Source organism: Acinonyx jubatus, chromosome E1 (assembly GCF_027475565.1).
Source record: "Acinonyx jubatus isolate Ajub_Pintada_27869175 chromosome E1, VMU_Ajub_asm_v1.0, whole genome shotgun sequence".
NCBI classification, from domain to species: Eukaryota; Metazoa; Chordata; class Mammalia; order Carnivora; family Felidae; genus Acinonyx; species Acinonyx jubatus.
The window spans coordinates 19,520,801-19,540,861 of record NC_069397.1 but is presented as its reverse complement, the minus strand read 5'-3'; the positions used below and the strand labels follow the sequence as shown (position 1 = coordinate 19,540,861).

The following is a 20,061-nucleotide window of genomic DNA, read 5'->3' as shown; positions in this document are numbered from 1 at the left end:
CAAGAGACACGGTGGCCCGCCAAGCTCCCAATTTTTACTACTTGCCCCTTACTGAAAAGGCTTGCTTACACCCATCTTGGCCGCTGCTCATCGCCTTGGCTCCCTCATTAGTCTGCGAGCTTCTGGACGGTGGGGCTCTCGTCTGACCCTCTGAGCGTGGTGCCTGGTTCATAGTAAGCCGCTGCAGAGACGCTCCTTTGCTTAGGAGGTAGGACAAGGACGATTTAAGAGCCATCTGGGCTGAAATCTCGAGAAAGTTGATTTCCCTCTCAGCCCGTCTCTTCCTCCGTGAAATGGAGACACAAAGGGGGGCTGGCAGGGAGGCCAGAATGAGATAAGATGTGGGAAGCACCCCGCAAAGTGTCCTTACTAATCCTTCCCTGACCCCACGCGTGTCTGGAGGAAGCACCACAGCCAGAGGCTGCGCGTGCACGCGGTCATTGCGCGGTGGGACTGGAGGCGGGCGGCGCTGGGACCCGGAGGCGGGTCGCGCCGGGCGCCGGTGTGGCTGTCAATCAAGGCGGCCGTGGGGCGGGGCGGGGCGGTGCTTCCGCCTGCGCGTGGTCGCGCGGGGCCGCTCGCCGGCGCCCGGTTCAGTGGGGAAACCGCGCCCGCAGCCGCCGGCCGCGCGGCCGGACGAGGGGGCGATGGAGCTGGAGCCGGAGCAGCTGCTGCAGGAGGCCCGCGAGAACGTGGAGGCGGCGCAGAGCTACCGGCGGGAGCTGGGCCAGAGGCTGCAGGGGCTGCGGGAGGCGCAGAGGCAGGTCGGAGGGCCGCGCCCGTAGGGGCGCCGAGGGCCCCGGGGAGGGCTCGGGGTGCCCGGCGGGTGGGTGGAGGCCAGGAGGGACGGAGGGGCGCGAGTGTCCGAAAACTCTGAAGGGAGAAGGGAGGGGGCTCTGAAGGTGCGGGAGGCCCAGCAGGGTCTGGGAACGAGGGAGGTGGGTGCTGGCGGGGGGGGTGGGGTGCGGTAGTGGGGAGTCTTAAGGGGAAGAGACAACTTTGGGGGATCGTGGGAGAGTGTGAGGAGCGTTCCCTAAACCCTGTGGGGGCGGTGATGGGGATAGGGGTGGGGTCCGAGGTTGGGGAGAGAGAGAGAGAGCAGAGCAAAAACCGAGGGCGTCACAGAGGAGAGGGCAGTGAGGACCGTGGAACGCTGGGGGAGGTGGGGATTCTTTGGGAAAACCTGCCATGGGGATGGAGACTGATTTTAGAGAGCCTGGGGAGGATATTGGAAGGGGAGGATTGAAGACACAGAGACAGAGGGTGATTGAGAAGCAATTGAGTTAACACCAAATGAATGGGATTAGTAGTACTTAATGTCTCATATAACCTTGGATGCATTAAAAAAAAAAAGCCTTTAGCAGAACGCTATTCTATATGGTTTAGAATTTAAGGCGGAGCTATGTTGGAAGGGCAAAAGGAGATCAGAATACTTGAAGGAAAGAATACAAAAGTGTAGGGAAATGGAAAAACAGATTTAAAGAAAGGAGTGCTGAAAGGAGAAGCTAAATATACTTTCAAGTGACAGTTTTATCTGTTCAATGGGGACATGGTTATCAAAGATAAAGGAACACCCTGGAACATGGAAGATACAACCCACTGCCAATGTGTTACTAGGACAGATAATCCTCAAGCTACTAGTCACACAGGTGCTTAGTAAATGCTGTGTGAGTGAATGGGTTCCATCTGAGTGGAATCATTTGGGTGAATGGGATTTTTCTACATCACACTTGATATTAATCTATATTGTTATCCTAGTAACTCCCATGCTGCACAGAATCTGAAAATGTACAACTGGTAAAAAGTGCTATGATAACAGTGCCTTTGGATATTTTCCTCATTAAGGATATTCAACATACTCTAGGTTTTATATATTTTTAAAACCTTGTAGGGGCTCCTGGGTGGCTCAGTCAGTTAAGCATCCAACTCTTGATCTTGGCTCAGGCTATGATCTCAGGGGTTCCTGTGGGTTCGAACCCCGTGGTGGGATTCTGTTTGGGGTTCTGTCTCTCCTTCTCTCTGCCCCTCCCCTTCTTGTTCTCTCTCTCTCTCTCAAATAAACTTTAAAAACGACAACAACAACAAAACCCAAACAAGCCTTATAGAGCTCCTGTAGGCCAGGCATTATTTGTAGCCTAGTAGTAAAACTGGGAGCAAAATTTAGATATGGTTTCACCAGTCTGGTGAATGCTTTTTATGGCCTTCCAATGCATTCATCTTGATTTCCACTTGAAAACGTCTGCCTTGGGGCGCCTGGGTGGCTCAGTTGGTTAAGTGGCCGACTTCGGCTCAGGTCATGATCTCACGGTCCGTGGGTTCGAGCCCCGTGTCAGGCTCTGTGCTGACAGCTCAGAGCCTGGAGCCTGTTTCAGATTCTGTGTCTCCCTCTCTCTGACCCTCCCCCGTTCATGCTCTATCTCTCTCTGTCTCAAAAATAAATAAATGTTAAAAAAAAATAAAAAAAAAAAAAGAAAACATCTGCCTTATTCCTTCTGCTATTTTGAAATAGAGGTTCATTGTTTTGAAAGAGATTAAAGTGTCTCTCTTATTATTTGACTAATGTTTAAGCCAGTTAAGATATCTTATATATGAGCAGGGCTTTTGTTTAACTCATCTGCAACTAAGAAACAGTAGTGTTGACGCTAAAAGAATGAGTTTAGCACCTGGGAGTAGTACTTACTAATTTCTTGTGTAATATTGAATTCACTTAACAAATTTAGTATGATCCCATTCTGATTGGGTTAGAATTCAGTTTCCAGGCCTATATTCTTTTAATTCTTATATCCAATCATTTAAATACAGGACATACTTTCCTGCAATTTGGTGTAGTTCAGTATGGGTTTTTGTTTTGTTTTTTGAGGCCCATTGTGTCAGACTTGAGACAGAAAACACCAAGACAACATCCATCACAGGTTCCTGATGATGCTGCCTTCTGACTAGACTAATAGCGTAGTTTTCTCTCTTGTGAACTGGAATGTGTTTTGTGCCAGTCCCAGTTACAAGGCGTCTCCCCTCAAAGCTAATTCTAGTGGACTGTATATGTTTGGGTTTGTAGAATAAGCCCTCTGTCAACTTGCATTTTAAGGAAAGTCTGTGTTACAAAAATGTTATCAAAATAAGCAGCTGCTTTTGTTTAGTGGCTAGGGTATTCTTAGGGTCCCAGTCATTTTCAGAATAACTACATAATATTTGGCTTTTTAGTCAAAGATTTTGTATGGGGGAAGGATGAGCACAGAGGAGAGATCCTCCCCTTTGTGTATATTTTTTTATTCATTGGTTTTGTTTCCTTTTGGTGTATGATTTTTTATTGATATATAATTTACATACCATAAAATTCATGCCTTAAAATGTACAATTCAGCATTTTTTAGTATATTTGCAAAGTTGTGCAACCATCACCACTAATTCCAGAACATTTTCATCACCCCAAAAAGAAATCTTCTCCCTGTGAGGTATCACTCCCTCTGTCCCTGACAGCCAGTAAACTACTTTCTCTATTTGGATTTGCCTCTTCAGAACATTTCATGTGGATGGAATCATACAGTATGTGGCCCCTTGTGACTGGCTTCTTTGACTTAGCACAGTGTTTTCAAGGTTCATCCTTGTGGTAGCACGTTATCGATACTTCAATCCTTTTTATGGCCAAATAACATTTGTTGCGTGGATATACCACATTTTAGTTATACATTCATCAATTGATAGATACTTGGATTGCTTTCACTTTTTGGCTATTATGAATACTGTTGCTGTGAACATTCATGTACAGGTTTTTATGTGGATACATGGTCAGTTCTTTCAGTATATACTTAGGAATTGCTGGGCTGTATGGTAACCCTTTGCTTAACACACTTTTGAGCACTTTTTATTTTTTCTTTTGTTTCTTACCCTTTAAAAATCTCTCACGAAGGGGTGCCTGGGTGGCTCAGTCGGTTGAGCATCTGACTTGCGGCTCAGGTCATGATCTCACAGTTTGTGAGTTTGAGCCCCATGTCAGCCTTGCTGTTATTATCAGTGGAGAGTCCTGTTGTATCCTCTGACCCTCTTTCTCTCTGCCCCTCCCCTGCTCATGCTCTCTCTCTCTCTCTCTCTCTCAAAAATAAATTAAAACATAAAAACAAAAAAAATGTCTTACGAAGTTTGTCTCATGTTAAGAAATCATGTCTATGAAAATCTAGAAGGAAGAAGAGTAAAAATATTTTGTTATTCTGTTAGAAACAACTGCCAGCATGTAGCAGTTTCTCCTCTTGTGGTTAGTTTAGGCCCTACCCTCTGTCTTTACAGAAAAGGAAGTTCTGTGTAGGAATGCACGGGTACTCTATAACTCTTGCTGTTTAAATAAGTTAAAGACTAGAGAGGTATGTTCGTTGTCTTCAGGAAATCAGATGATGTTTACAGCCAGCCTGGCCTAACTGATGTTGAAATCATTAAGAATAATTCTCTATAGTTCCCTGGAATCCTTGGTACTAAGATGTAAATACCAGAGAAATTAACTCCCACTCTCCTTAAATACTCATTTGTTCATTCATCAGTAAATATTTATTAGGTGCCTGCTGTGGCTCAGAGATACTTCTAGGTCTTAGAAATACTGTGGCTAGGGAAACAGACTAGTGCTCTCATGGATTTACTCTTCCCTTTGTTGGTGGGTCTTGGGACTGTTACCCCTAAAAACAAAACAAATAGGAAACACCTAAATCCTTGTGTATTCATTTTCAGATTTCACTTCCATTTGTTTTTCCTCACTTGTTTATTTCACAGGGTTGGTTTTCCTGCTTGCTGTAAGTAGAGATAGGTGATCAAGATGTCACGTAGTGATGTCATCTGGCCAGTCAGATGTGCCTCACAGAGTGACACTGCCTTGATGACATTGCCACTGTCTGGGGCCTGGTCCTTAAGCTTTGCAGGTCCAGAAACTCCATCTTTGTATGTGATAAAGGGGGATGGATTAGTTTGAGGTACGGGAGGTGCCTACAGTGAGAAATACCAATTTTCTAGCTTGTGTACAGTTATAATGCATGCTAGAAAGTGAACATGTTGGCCTTCATATACCTTTTTTTTTTTTTTTTTTTTTAAGATTGATTTGTTTATTTAAGTAATCTATGACCTCGGGGTTGAACACAAGACCCTGAGATCAGGAGTTAGTTGCGCTCTGTTCTACTGACTGAGCCAGCCAGGCATCCCCTTCATGTGCCTTTTGGTATGATTCAGTGTCTCTTGGGGCATTGATGAAAGCAAGTCTCTGTTCTTTGAGAATAGAGGGCCAGATCTTGTTACCTAATTAAGATACTCTGGTGAGGACCCTGCATAGCTCTGGACAGTGGTGTCCTTTGTTTTTTTAATGTTTGTTTATTTTTGAGAAAGACAAAGAGCGTGAGTGGGTGAGATCAGAGAGAGGAGAACGGAGGATCCCAAGTAGTCTCCACGCTGACAGCAGCAAGCCTGATGCAGGGCTCGAACTCACGAAATGTGAGATAACAGCCTGAGCCAAAGTCAGAGCCACCCAGGCGCCCCACAGTGGTGTCCTTTTGCTCCTCGCTACCACAGATGTGGTTCGTGACCTGAGAGCTTATGAAGAATATAGCAATCAGGCCCTGCCCAGACCTACTGAATCATAATCTGTACTTGCACAAGATTGTCAGGTATGATATGCGTGCACATTAAAAATTGAGGCATACTCCCCTCTCAGGGCTCCATTCCAAGACTGTGGGATCATGACCTGAACTGAAATCAAGACTCAGACACTGAACCAACTGAGCCAACCAGGCACCCTGAGCCCTCTACTGATTTCCCTAGTTTAAACCCATAGGTGTGTTGTTAAAAATTTCGTCCTTTATCCTCAAGGTTAAAACATTGTTTGAGGGGAGCCTGGCTGGCTTAGCTGGTAGGGCATGTGAAGTTGATCTTGGGTTTCTGAGTTTGAGCCCTGCATTGGTTGTAGAGCCTACTTTAAAAAAACAAAACAAAACAAAACAAACATTGAGATAGCATAGGTTTGTTAATTTTTAAAAAAAAATTTTAAAGTTTATTTATTTTTGAGAGATAGAGAGGGCATAAGCCAGGGAGGGGCAGAGAGAGACGGAGACAGAATCTGAAGCAGGCTCCAGGCTCTGAGCTGTCAGTTCAGATAATTTTTTGATTTTACTAGCAGTCTTGATATTCTTAATGCATAATACCATGTCCTCTATAGATCATTATTTCCACAGGGTTTGAAAACGCATAGCATACTAAAGACTGGGACAGATCTGGAACTCAGTGGGGAGGAAAAAGTCATTTCAGAAAAGCAGGGCAGGAAGTCTTTAGTAGCTTAGCAAAGAAAAGAAAGCTATCATTGCTTCTTTTATCTCCCACTTCCCCTTCTGTTACCCATTTTCAAAACAGTCCAAAACTCTGACTGAAAATGATGTTACTACAGTAGTAGTGATCATAGTGTCCTAAGAAAAGGTTAAATCTAGAGCTGGGGAAAACCAAGAACAGATGAACTAATTTTAAAATAACCTATAATTCTACCACTTACAGGCAACCACTGTTAACATTTTGGTGTATCCTTCTAGGCATATTATTTTGCAAAACTGAGAGACTACTGTATACACAACTTCATATTCATTTTTTTTTCCTTTTGGTTAGTTTTATATGGAACATTTAGCAACTTAGGGAGCATTTGTTGGTAGGCTAAAGCTGTATTGACGTAGGTATGCCAGAATACTGGAAGTGACGCTCTAGAAGCAAAACTAACCAGCAGCCAAGGGGGAAGAAAAAAGCTGCACACATATTTGTGTGCAAAAGACCACGTGTTTACATTGGCTTTCAAACATATTTTCTCAATTCTTTTCACACATTAAAAAAAAATTTTTTTTATTACGTTTCTTTATTTTTGAGAGGCAGAGAGAGACAGAGTGTGAGTGGGGGAGGGGCAGAGAGAGAGAGGGAAACAGAATCTGAAGCAGGCTCCAGGCTCTGAGCTGTTAGCACAGAGCCTGACGCGGGGCTCGAACTCACGGACCACGAGATCATGACCTGAGCCGAAGTTGGATGCTTAACCAACTGAGCCACTGAGGTGCCCCAACAAATTGTTTTTAAACATGGCACTCTGAAGGCACCTGGGTGGCTTAGTTGTTTAAGCATCCGGCTCTTGATTTTGGCCTAGGTCATAATCTTATGGTTCATGAGATCAAGCCCCAGGTCTGGCCCTGCACTAAGCATGGAGCCTACTTAAGATCCTTTCTCTCCTGCTACGCTGCTCGCTCTCTCACTCTCTAAAATAAAATTAAAAAAATAAAATAAAGCATGCCTTCTGAATCAACAATGTTAAAATCAGTGATGTTAATTACAGAGTGTGTGAATGTCACAGAGGTGCCCAGGTTTTCTCTGTGTAGATGTTGTTTTTGGTGTAAATGTAGTGTATGTATAATTTTGATAGAGAAAAACTACTTATTGCTATAAATCTGGTTAATCTGGCTAATTTATGATCTAAAAAGTCAACCAAATGTAGGACAGGCTTTTATTGAGGGTTATCAAGGGGTCACTTATATTTGCAGTTATTTTACTTTGCTAGCATTTGCTCCTATTAGCCATGAGACCTTGAGAAACTTTTTTTTTAATATAAATATATTTAATATTTATTCTTTTTTTTTTTTTTTTTTTTTCTTTCCAAGAGAGACAGAATCCGAAGCAGGCTCTGGCTCTGAGCTGTCAGCACAGAGCCTGATGCAGGGCTTGAACCCACGAACCACAAGGTCATGACCTGAGCCAGAGTTGGACACTTAGACTGAGCCACCCAGGTGCCCCAAGAAGCTTATCTTTTCTGATCCTCACTTTTCTTATCTGTATGGTGAGGATAAAGACATACCTACTTTGCTTGGCCAATGTGGGAATTCAAATGAGCAATGTATTTAAAATGCTTAGCACAATGCCTGGGACATATAAAGCACTTCACAAATATTAGCCATAATAATAATACCACTGAATATCATTGTTATTCAAGGAGACAGTCCCTGCTTCTTCAAATGTCTCCTATTGTGTTTCCCAGCAGAATGCTGTTTTTGAGTGTAGATGGCAGTTTGTGGCCATCCCACTTACGTAAGAACTTAATACATTTTATTATAGTTACGTGTGCATGCAACTATCTCTTTTACCAGAATGACAGTTTTTTTGAGGTCAGGCCCATGCTTTATTCATCTTTATAACCCCAGCTCCTGGCACATATTAGACTTCAATAAATGCTGAATAAGTGCCTTTATGAATGATGTGGGTGTAATTTTGCAGACATTCTTTTTAGATTATTCATGGTCTTGATTCATTAATGCAGATAATCAAGAATTAAGTTTGTTTTATCATACAGTTTGGTTATTTGTTGTTACATAATAAACTATGCCTAAGTGTAACGGCTTAAAAAACAATCTTATTTGCTTACTGTTCTGGGGGTTGACTGGGACGGTTGGACACTTCTTCCAGTTTTGCTGGCGACACTCGTGTAATTGCAGTCAGATGGTAGCTAAGACTGGAAAGTTCAAGAAAGAACGTTCACTTACCTGTTAGGAGCCTTAGTGGCAGTGGGACTCAGTTGGAATGCTGTCATGGCTGGGCTGGATGCTAATCTCCCTCTCTCCTCCCTCCCTTCCCGCTTCTCTCCTCTTTCCACTCTTTACAAAGGAGTGGCTCAAGACCCTCAAAAGTGCAGAAGCAGCAGTTGCCAGAGCTTCTAAAGGCTGAGACCTGAAACTGACACAGCTTTAGTTCCACTGTGCACTTATGCCTGCAAGTGCATGTCACAGCCCAGCCCGTACTCTCGGGGACTGAACAAAGATAGAGTATCAGGACGTATGGTTCTTGGTTCCCTGGGGACCACTAATAAATGTTTCTGAATGTTCTCAAATACATATTAAAAAAAAAGAAAGCGCCTGACTCTAAGAGAGGCAAGGAGGAAATGTAGCGGCACTTACGAGTCCGTAAGTGAGTCATGCAATTCAAATTCTCTGTCACTTTACTCGCTTTGTGATGTGGACATGTTTATCTCTCTGACTCCACTATGATACTCATCTACAGATGCTTTCTTCACAGGGTTGTGGTAGCATTTAAATGAGACCATGGCTGTAAGTACCTGGCACACAGTAGGTGTTCAGCAGATGATCGCTGTTGTTGCTGTATTATTATTGCCATCATCATTATTATTTTCAGTGACTGATATCTTGGTGTCGGTGCAAAGACAAGTGGCTGATGCAGTACATTTCACATGAATTGAGAAGAAACATTGTGGTTAGCTTTTCCAATTTCAGTGGACTATTTTATATCTTATTTTTGATCGTTATGTTCTTCAGCTAAGTGTTCAAAGCCTGTCTCTAATTTTAAAATAATTTTGGGGTGCCTGGTTGGCCTAGTCAGTGGAACATGTTTCCTCAGTCTGAGGATTGTGAGTTCAAGCCCCATGTTGGGTGTAGAAATTACTTAAAAATAAAACCTTTGAGGGATGCCTGGGTGGCGCAGTCGGTTAAGCGTCTGACTTCAGCCAGGTCACGATCTCGCGGTCCGTGAGTTCGAGCCCCGCGTCAGGCTCTGGGCTGATGGCTCAGAGCCTGGAGCCTGTTTCTGATTCTGTGTCTCCCTCTCTCTCTGCCCCTCCCCCGTTCATGCTCTGTCTCTCTCTGTCCCAAAAAAAATAAATAAACGTTGAAAAAAAAAATAAAAAAATCTTTTAAAAAAATAACAAAAGAGTTTTAGTTGCTTGTTTGTTAATTGGGAAACTAAACTTGGAGGATAAAAATTATTTTCTTCTATAAAGTCAAAATTGTTTTAGAGGAGATGGAAGAGATTTCAGTTTCTTAATTTTCTGAAATATGCTATTATATTTATTATATCGTATTGTTTTTACATTATATTGATGTAGCAACTGTATATTGCCACTGAAGACCACAGATGTTTTAAGTCGCATTCTACATAGGTTTTATAACCTTTTTAGTATCTAAACTCATGAGGAAAATATATCAGTCTCTGTTATCTTGGAGGGCTATGAAGTATGCATTTACTAGGCTTTTGCAAGCCTTAGTATTGATACATAAACTTGATGACTTTTTGGCATTTTGTGAACTCATCCTCATGTTAAAACATTAAAAATACAGTTGCTTGGTGGAGTCTGGGTGGCTCAGTTGGTTGAGTGTCCTGCTCTTGGTTTTGACTTAGGTCATGATCTCATGGTTTGTGAGTTCAAGCCCTGAGTTAGGCTTTGGGCTGACAGTGCAGAGCCTGCTTGGCATTCTCTGTCTCTTCCTCTCTCTCTCTCTGCCCCTCCCCTGCTTGCATTCTCTCTCTCTCTCTCAAAAATAAATAAACTTGAAAAAAAAATCACAGTTGCTTAGGGGACACTCAATTAAGCATTCAACTTGATCTTAGCTCATGTCTTGATCTCAGGGTTGTGAGTTCAAGCCCTGGTTGGGCTCTGTGCTGGGTATGAAACCTAGTTAAAAAAATTTTTTTTTAATTTTTATTTAAAAAAAAAATTTTTTTTTTTACATTTATTTATTTTTGAGAGACAGAGAGAGACAGGACACTAGTTGGGGAGGGATAGAGAGAGAGGGAGACACAGAATCCAAAGCAGGCTCCAGGCTCTGAGCCATCAGCACAGAGCCCGATGTGGGGCTCGAACTCATGGACCGCGAGATCATGACCTGAGCCGAAGTCGGACGCTTAACCGACTGAGCCACCCAGGCGCCCCTGTATTCTATTTAAATGTACTTTGTTACTATCACAGTTGTTTTGCCCTAGAATGACTAAGTAGAATTTGGGGGCTGTTTGGTAGTCTACCATGATTCTTTTTTTTTTGTTGTTTTTAATTTTAGAAAGAGAACATGAGAGCTGAAGAGAGGAGCTGGATGGAGTGAGGGGCGTTGGGAATCTCAAGCAGGCTCCATGCTGAGTGTGGAGCCCCATGTGGGGCTGGATCTCACAACCCTGGGATTGTGACACAAGCTGAAATCATGAGTCTGATGCTCAGGGCACCTGGGTGGCTCAGTCGGTTAAGGGTCTGACTTCAGCTCAGGTCATGATTTCACAGTTTGTGAGTTCAAGCCTTCATTGGGCTTGGTGCTGGCGGCTCAGAGCCTGGAGCCTGTTTCAGATTCTGTGTCTTCCTCTCTCTCCCCCCTCCCCCGCTCATACTCCATGTCTGTCTCTCTAAAAAATAAATACACATTAAAAAAAAAAAAAAAAAGAGTCTGATGCTCAACCAACTGAGCCACCCAGGGCCCCCAACCACACGATTCTTTATGCAAGGATAAGAAATACAGGGGCGCCTGGGTGGCTCAGTTGGTTAAGCATCCGACTTTGGCTCAGGTCATGATCTTGCAGTTGGTGAGCTTGAGCCCTGTGTCGGGCTCTGTGCTGACAGCTTGGAGCCTGGAGCGTTTTCAGATTCTGTATGTGTCTCTCTCTCTCTCCCTCTCTCTCTGTCTCTCTCTGCCCCTCCCCCGCTTGCACTCTGTCTCTGTCTCTCTCAGAAATAAATAGACATTAAAAAGAAAAAAAAGGATAAATACATGTTATAGCAGGAAGTGTTTTCAGTCAGTACATAATTTATAGGTTTACCTGGGAACTCCTGAAAATGGGAAAAGTGGAAAGACCATGGTCCTTGGAGTCAGACTGTTTCTGGCACCATGAAGCCTTGGGAAAGTTATTTGATTTCTTCAAGATTCACCCTCTTCAGTGTAAACCATGGAGACCCACCTGTTAGAGTCATTGTGAAGTTAATGAGCTAACGGTGAACACGTTGGACCATGGTAACACGTCAAATAAGAAGAAACCACTCAGCAGTCAAATCTGTGTTGTTTAGTTTCATAAAGCCAAGCAAATAAACTTGATTAGTTACATGATTGGATAAAAGGTGACTGTGGCTTAAATTATGAACTGTTTCAGGGGTGCTGCGTGACTCAGTCCATTGAGCATCTGACTCTTGATTTTGTGCAGGTCCTGATCTCAGGGTTGTGGGGTTGAGCCCCCCCATTGGGCTCTGCGCTGAGCATGGAGCCTGCTCGGAATTCTCTCTCCCCTTCTCTGCCCCTCTCCCCCACTTGGGCCCTCGCTCTCTCTCTCTCTCTTTCGAAAAAAAAAAGGGGGGGGGAACCATTTTGTGGAGAAGAAAATGATGCCAAGGTAGTATCAGGTCTGAAACGGCAATGATTGGGATTCTGTGAACAAAAGGGACCACACTTACAATGGAAGCTTAGGAAGTAGATTTGGAAGTGGAGTCTCCCCTCCCTGGCCCTCTCACTGCTTTATGTTCACATACTTCCTTTTTTTTTTTCTCCCCCTCTGAGGTTCTGAAATAAAAACAAAACATATTTGGCCTCTGAAACAGTTGAAGGAGCTTTTGAATTCTTTCTAAAGAGGAAATTGACTTTACCTAACCAATGCACTTCCTGTGTGTGCAGTATCCGTTAAAGAGTGAGACAGGACCTCATTGGTATACTTCTCAACTGCAGAATTTCCTCTTGGTGCTGGGAGTGTGAACTGTACTACAGGGTTTTAACATGTTATCTTCATTTATTTTGGAATCTGTAAGGTCTGTCATGATTCACCTAGGGATCTTGTTTAAAACGTAGGTTCTGATTCTGTGGTTCTTGGTGGGGCCTAAGAGTCTGCATTTCTTTCTTTTTTTTTTTTTTTTAATGTTTTTATTTATTTTTGAGACAGAGAGAGACAGAGCATGAACAGGGGAGGGGCAGAGAGAGAGGGAGACACAGAATCCGAAACAGGCTCCAGGCTCTGAGCCACTAGCACCAAGTCCGATGAGGGCTTGAACTCAAACTGTGAGATCATGACCTGAGCTGAAGTCGGACGCTTAAACTGACTGAGCCACCCAGGCGCCCCAAGAGTCTGCATTTCTAACAGCATTCAGGTGATACATCAAAATCATAAGGCATTCTTTCCCTAGTTCCTTAAAAAAGGTCTTAAAAATGTACATGATTAACTTCATTTTTATTCAGCAACATTTATTTCCCTGGTGCTATGTATGTTAGGGCCTGAGTCTTAAAGATCCCACAAGTGACTCATGAAGCAAATCAAGTACATTTTGAATATGGCTCCCTCCCTTTTTTTTTTCCTTCAACCTTGGCTTGGGCTAATTTCATAGAAGTTCCTTAGTAACTGCACAGACAGTGATCAACAAACTTACATTAGAATCTCTCTTTTTCCTTTTTAAAAAAAAAAATGTTTTTTTTAATGTTTATTTTTGAGACAGAGAGAGACATAGCATGAACCGGGGAGGGCCAGAGAGAGGAAGACACAGAATCTGAAGTAGGCTTCAGGCTCCTAGCCATCAGCACAGAGCCCGACGCGGGGCTTGAACTCACGGACTGCGAGATCGTGACCTGAGCTGAAGTTGGCTGCTCAACCGACCGAGCCACCCAGGCGCCCAGAATCTCTCTTTTTCTTTATGATTTAAGGAATTCTTTGGGGTGCCTGGGTGGCTCAGTTGGTTAAACTTCTGACTTTGGCACAGGTCATGATGTCACAGTCTGTGAGCTTGAGTCTGGCATCAGGCTCTGTGCTGACAGCTCAGAGCCTGGAGCCTGCTTCAGATTTTGTGTCTCCCTCTCTCTCTGCCCCTCCCCCACTCATACTCTGTCTCTGTCTCCAAAAACGAATAAACATTAAAAAAAAAAATTAAAAAAAAAAGGAATTTGTTCACTTCACACATACTATTGTAAGTTAAATTAATGTTGGAAGGAGAAAAAATTATTTCCATGATCCTTCCACTTCATCTAATCATCAGACTGTCCCTGTATTTTCCTCCCTGTATTTCTTTGTACTCTTTGAGCATAGGCATCTTTTGTTTTTACATGGTTGTGAATATTTCTGGAAAACAATTTTGTATTCTGCTTTTTAAATTTAGTATTAGAGAATAAATGGAAACTTTTTAAATTTCTGTTAACTGTCAAAGTTGTATGCTTTGTGGATTTTCTTGGACTTCAAATGCTCTTGCAAAGATAAAGTTAGCAAAAGGGTTAGAGTATAAATGTAATAATGTCATTATGAAACTAATATCTGCAAAGTAAGTATGTGTTTGCTTTAATTCAACTTTTTGGCTTTTGTTAGAATTTTCCTGTTAAGTGGGAGTGAATTGTGTGTTATCCATATTCTTAAAAAAAAAAAAAAATCTTGTATCTGTATAGACAACTGGTTTGTTTTCAAAATATGTCTGAGCTGTAAAGATTTCCCTGCCCTACCTCCCAGAACAGCAGCTCTTACTCTGGGCTCTGTGGACCTGAGGGCAGTGTTTCTCAGAGTCTGGGCTGCAGAATCACAGGTGTGCTTGTGAAACATGAGAACTGTATCCATATACCCCTTCACCCTTCTGGAAGGTTCTGAATCATTAGGTCTGGGATGGAGCCCTACAATCTAAATTATAACACGCAGCCTGCATGATTCTTCTGCAAACCAAGTTTCAGAATTACTGTATCAGGCAAGCCATGGTTGAAATTTGAGGGAATTTGTAGCTTTGAAATTGAATTAATTTCTTTAGGGTACGTATTCTTCATTTTACTGGGAAGAGGGTCTATAAACCTCTTGTTGAGATTTGCAAAGAGGAACGGGACTCGGAAAGGATGAAAGCGTTGTCCCAGAGGTGTGTTTTCATGAACATTCTCTGCCTTCTGTGAGCCTCTTTGAATTCTAAATAAATTCTTAGTTTTACCACGATGAGGGCATTTTATCCATTAGGTAATTTAAAAATATATATTAATGGCCTTCTAATCTACCTTTTATTTACTACTTTTCGGTAAAATGAACCTTAGTCTCCTCCTAATTTAAAATTTTTTTTGTACTGAAACATACTGTTGCCAAGAACTACTTTGTGTAGATAATAATACTTTCTAACATTTTTTGGGAACATCAGTGTGCCAGTTATTTTACCAAGTGTAATACATAGATTATTTTTATTTAATCCTTACAGCAACTCCATGAGGTAAGCATTACATTGATTTGACAATTCAGGAAATTGAGGTGTAGAGTGCTTAATTAACGTGACCAAAATCGACGGGGTTTGTGAACGATGGAACCAGGATTTGAGCCCATTCAGTTTTACCTGAAGGCCAGTTTTATACATTTCTGCAAGTTTGTGCAAATCAGTCACATCTGATTTATCAAGAAATGGAAGATGGTTGTTGTGTAGTGCCTTGAGATTTTGAGTTATGCCCGCCCGTGTATTAGCCTATTCAGAGATTCTAAGTTTTTATGTTCTTCCTTTTCAGATCAAAGAGAGTGCATCCCAGACCAGAGATGTCCTCAAACAGCATTTTAATGACTTAAAGGGAACCCTTGGGAAGCTCCTGGATGAGCGATTGGTGACCCTTCTGCAAGAGGTGGACGCCATTGAACAGGAGACCATTAAACCTCTAGATGATTGCCAGAAACTCATAGAGCACGGAGTTCATACCGCAGAGGACTTAGTCCAAGAAGGTGGGAGTCCAGGGAGCCTCTTAAGTGTGGCACATTCAGATGGCACTTTGTCGATTTCTCAGGGTACCAACAGGCTTCTTGCCATCTGTGGGGTGCTTAGAATGTTCCTGCCTTAGGATGGTTTGTAATATAGGACAGCAGATACTGTGAGGTATCCCAGGGTGAGTGCAGTTAAAGTGTTAATTATAATTATTTACAAAACAAGGAGTAAAGGGTTTTTCTCAAATGGTTCTATGATAAGGTCTTACTCACTGTTAACACAGTGATTTTAAGGTCTTTTTGAGTCTATTTAAATGTTTTTCAGTGTTCAAATAATTTAATTCCATTGTTAGTTTTAGAAGGTTACAAATTACGATCGGTGTTTACTCCTGAAATCGTAATAGTTCCATACCTATCTGTAGCCCGTTATTGTGGTTAAAGCATGCCCAGATCTTGCCTTGCTACCTTCCCGTCTTCACACCCACCTTCCTCCCTTCACATACTTCTTTGTTGAGTGTATTAATTAAAAAGATCACAGTTCTGCCCTGTGGGGTTCACAGTACAGTGAGAGAGGCATACATGCTGAGAGCAATCTAAGACCCACAGGAGCACAGAAGGGAAAGCCCTTAACTCCGGGAGAGTGTAGGGTAGCTTTCTGTAGGAGGAGTTGCACAGAGGCTTGAAGGAATTCATTAAGCAGACAAAGGAAAAAAGGAGGTAACAGCATAATTTGAAGCAGAAGTAACATCACGAGTGAAGTGAATGGTGTATCAAGGATCTATTGAAGTATTTTAGGCAGCAGAGTTACACAATCAGATTTGAATTAAAAAAAAAAAAACAACAAAATGGTACTGCCTACAGTTTGGAGACTGTATTGGAGGTCATAAGACTGAGGTAAAAGAGGCCAATCAGGACGTTGTAGCACTAATCCAGACAGGAAATGATGAAGGCAATGACAGGTAGAGATGATGTGGAGCTGATTTTAAGATTTTTCAGAAAGAGAATTGATGATTTTACTTGTCAGTGAGTGTTGATTACTGGTGATTGTCTGGATATTGGAGGATAAAGGGAAGGCCTTAGGATGACCAAAACCAGCCTGATTTTGGATTACCAGGTGAATTGTGCTGTTTATGGACATAAACAAAGGAGAAGGGTGGGCTTCACTGGGTAGTTGGGCATTCAGTATGGGGCAAGATGCCCAGAAGGTAGTTGGGAATGTGGCATGTGGCTTAGGAGAGAGATCAGTATGGCAGTATGACAATTGATGGTGTATACATCGAGTCTGAATCCATGAGAGTAAGTAAATCATCAAGAGTTAGTGTACAATATTGAGAAGAGAGGGTGGCAGAGGGTAGACGGTGGGGGATGCCAGCATTTAAAGGACAGTTGAGGAAAAAGGAGCCAGAGGGGACTGAATACCACCCATTCTGCATTGAGTGCTGTGAATGGCATGAGATAAAAAGGGTGAGTGGCTAACAAGTCTGTCATTCCAACTGGAAATTCATCCCTTTGTGGTAACATTTAGAATGTGGTATTGGTATTATCTGTAGATGCTAATTACATTTTGTCTTCTCTTCAGTGAGAACTGCTTATTTGACACTGACCCTAGCAGTGCCTTTGAGAAAATGCTTCTTAGTGGGACCACAGAACGTCTTTCCCTGGAGGCTTTGCATTTGGAAACAAACCCAGAAGTAGTTCACAGGTCATCCATGACCCTAAGGACTGAGAAATGTTTTTATTTTAGAAAAGAAATCCTTTGAGGCACAAACTTGTTTGTTACAGCATCTGATGCTTAATTTTTTTTATATTTCAGAAATATTTTTAATTTCAATCTCTTCCTCTCAAGGGATAAAGACTTTTTGATGGAATTTTGAGGACTTTCAGGCATTGTTCAATATGTCTCTGTTTTCCTGTTGGTGAGGGAGAATGTCATGTTATATGGTCCCCAAAAACTTGAGTCACTCCAGGGCACATTCAGATGGAAAGAGTTCCGGTACTATTTCTTCGGGGTCCTGGAAGGACACAGAAGTTGTCTTTATATAGCTCCTCCTTTTTATTTTTCTGTGGAATAATTTTTTTTTTAATGTTTATTTTTGAGAGAGAGAGTGTGTGTATGAAAGGGAGTGGCAGAGAGAGAGGGAGACAGAAGATCTGAAGCAGGTTCTGCGCTTGAGAGTACAGAGCCTGGATGCGGGGCTCAAACTCACTGACCTTGAGATCATGATCTGAGCCAAAGTCAGACGCTTAACCGACTGAGCCACACAGATGCCCCTCTGTGGAATAATTTCTAATGTGTGATATTCTTTCAGGAAAATAGCTGTATCATTTGACTTTATAAGACCCCGTGCCCTATTCTTCTGTCAGGGTAATACCTGTACTGGCTCCTATTGGAGTTCTGTAAGTCAGGATTCTGTAGGAGAGATGGCAGAAAGTACCTGTACCTTCTCCATTGCAAAAAATTGGTTGACAAACTAGGGGCGCCTAGGTGGCTCAGTAGGTTGAGCATCCGACTTCGGCTCAGGTCATGATCTTGAGGTCAGTGAGTTCGAGCCCCGCATCAGGCTCTGTACTGACAGCTCAGAGCCTGGAGCCTGCTTCAGATTCTGTCTCCCTCTCTCTCTGCCCCTCCCCCACTCATGCTCTGTCTCTCTCTATCTCTCAAAAATGAATAAACGTTTAAAAAAATTTTATAAAAAAATTTTCGTTGATAAACGGTATTTCTTTGTTTAGAGCACATTTTTTCATTTCTGGCAAAATGTTAACCATCATGTACCCCTTTTCCTCATGAGCTTCACCTTAGAGTCACTTCTAAAATAGTTTCTACTTTTGCTTTTTGGGAATTTGACTCTGGAATCACTTAAGAATTGTTTGTAGGAAAACCAGAGACCCACCTTGACACGGGTTGTAGTGATTACTTTGTAACGGGACCGTTTTTCACTGTACTTGTTCTCTTATTCCTGATTGTAGGGGAGATCGCCATTCTGGGTGGTGTAGGAGAACAGAATGAAAAACTGTGGAACTTTACCAAAAAGGCCTCACACATTCAGTTGGACAGGTAAAGTAGTTAGTGCCTTCAGGATTTGGTTTTAAGCATTTAAACTGTCTGCTTTTTTTTCCCCTCCCTATTAAAGATTCTGAGTAAGTGTGATAGAGAATATAGATTTCAAGGTCCACTGCCCAATACCAGTATTAGTAGTATGAAATATCTGTGATTGTAATTTTTAGTATAGTTTTATTATAGATTTTCTTCAATTCTAATGTGTAAGAGAATTGTTAAATTTTAGATATTCTGCACATATTGAAACTGAGTACATTGGATTTTTCAGTATAAACTTGACAGTGGTGATCCTACCAATTTTCAATTTTGTTGGTTATATTTATCTGGGAAGAGAATCTTTATGTAACATCTTGCAAAGCCTCTGTTGCCATTGGCATTATTTCCTGGGGGCTTCAGCATCATTATAGTATGTGACTGATTGAAATTCTGCGTCATATTTTTAACTTCCAGTTAAAAGCCTCATAAACACATAAGCTTTGTTTCCTCAGCTTACCAGAAGTGCCTTTACTGGTTGATGTGCCTTGTTTATCTGCTCAGTTGGATGACTCAATTCTGAACATAGTGAAAGACCACATTTTCAAGCATGGAACGGTAGCATCTCGCCCACCGGTACAGATAGAAGAACTAATAGAGAAACCTGGAGGCATCATTGTTCGATGGTGTAAGGTATGTAATTAATTGTAGAAGTGGCCTCAACATTGTGGATTTGAGATTTGAGGGCCTTTAGGATGTTTTTTAGTAATTACCTTTGAAGATTTTCTTCTCTTCACAAACAAAAGTCTCTTTGGCTTTACAATTAAAGTCACAGGGAACTTGAATGGAGGTAGCTCTTCCAATTTGAGATAGTTTTCAAGATGCCTTTAAAAATCTCTGTATCGGGGCGCCTGGGTGGCTCAGTCGGTTAAGCGGCTGACTTCGGCTCAGGTCATGATCTCACGGTCCGTGAGTTCGAGCCCCGCGTCGGGCTCTGTGCTGACAGCTCAGAGCCTGGAGCCTGTTTCAGATTCTGTGTCTCCCTCTCTCTGACCCTCCCCCATTCATGCTCTATCTCTCTCTGTCTCAAAAATAAATAAACGTTAAAAAAAAAAAAAAATCTCTGTATCACAACAGTATTTCCCATCACATATTTCCCAAACTTAACCCTTAGTGAGTTGAAGATCTCTCCCATTTCTGTTTATTACGAAAGTCAAAAGATCGTACTGAATATTGATTGGGTGTCTGATATTTTCTGTTCCACGTTGAACTAATATTTCTGAAATAAAGTTCTTAAAATGTGGTTTTTTCACATTCTCAGCATTGCTCAGAATTTTGTGTGTTAAATCATGTTATGTATATGAGTTACCATATTTTTTTTTTTAATTTTTAAAAAGGTTTTTATTTTTGGGAGAGAGAGAGCGTGAGAGAGCATTGGTGGGTCAGAGAGAGAGAGGGAGAGAGAGAGAATCCCAGGCAGGCTCTGCACTGTTAGCACGGAACTGGGCTTGAACTGAGATCATGATCTGAGCCGAAATCAAGTTGGACCCTTAACTGACTAAGCCACAGGCGCTCCTGGACATGGTTTCTATCTAAAGTATGGTCCCTGGG

At 42.2% G+C, this 20,061-nt stretch overlaps 1 protein-coding gene across 1 annotated transcript in view; it reads left to right on the top strand.

Annotated features, from left to right (window-relative positions):
* Nucleotides 1–543: 543 nt before the first annotated feature.
* CRLF3 (cytokine receptor like factor 3) overlaps nt 544–20,061 on the top strand; it is a 43,413-nt gene continuing 23,895 nt past the window's right edge. Inside the window, exons 1-4 of the mRNA XM_027034445.2 lie at nt 544–764; nt 15,233–15,440; nt 18,387–18,474; nt 18,966–19,143. Of these exons, the coding sequence (XP_026890246.1) occupies nt 648–764; nt 15,233–15,440; nt 18,387–18,474; nt 18,966–19,143 (591 nt within the window). The 5' untranslated portion in view covers nt 544–647. The remainder of the gene's footprint in view (nt 765–15,232; nt 15,441–18,386; nt 18,475–18,965; nt 19,144–20,061) is intronic.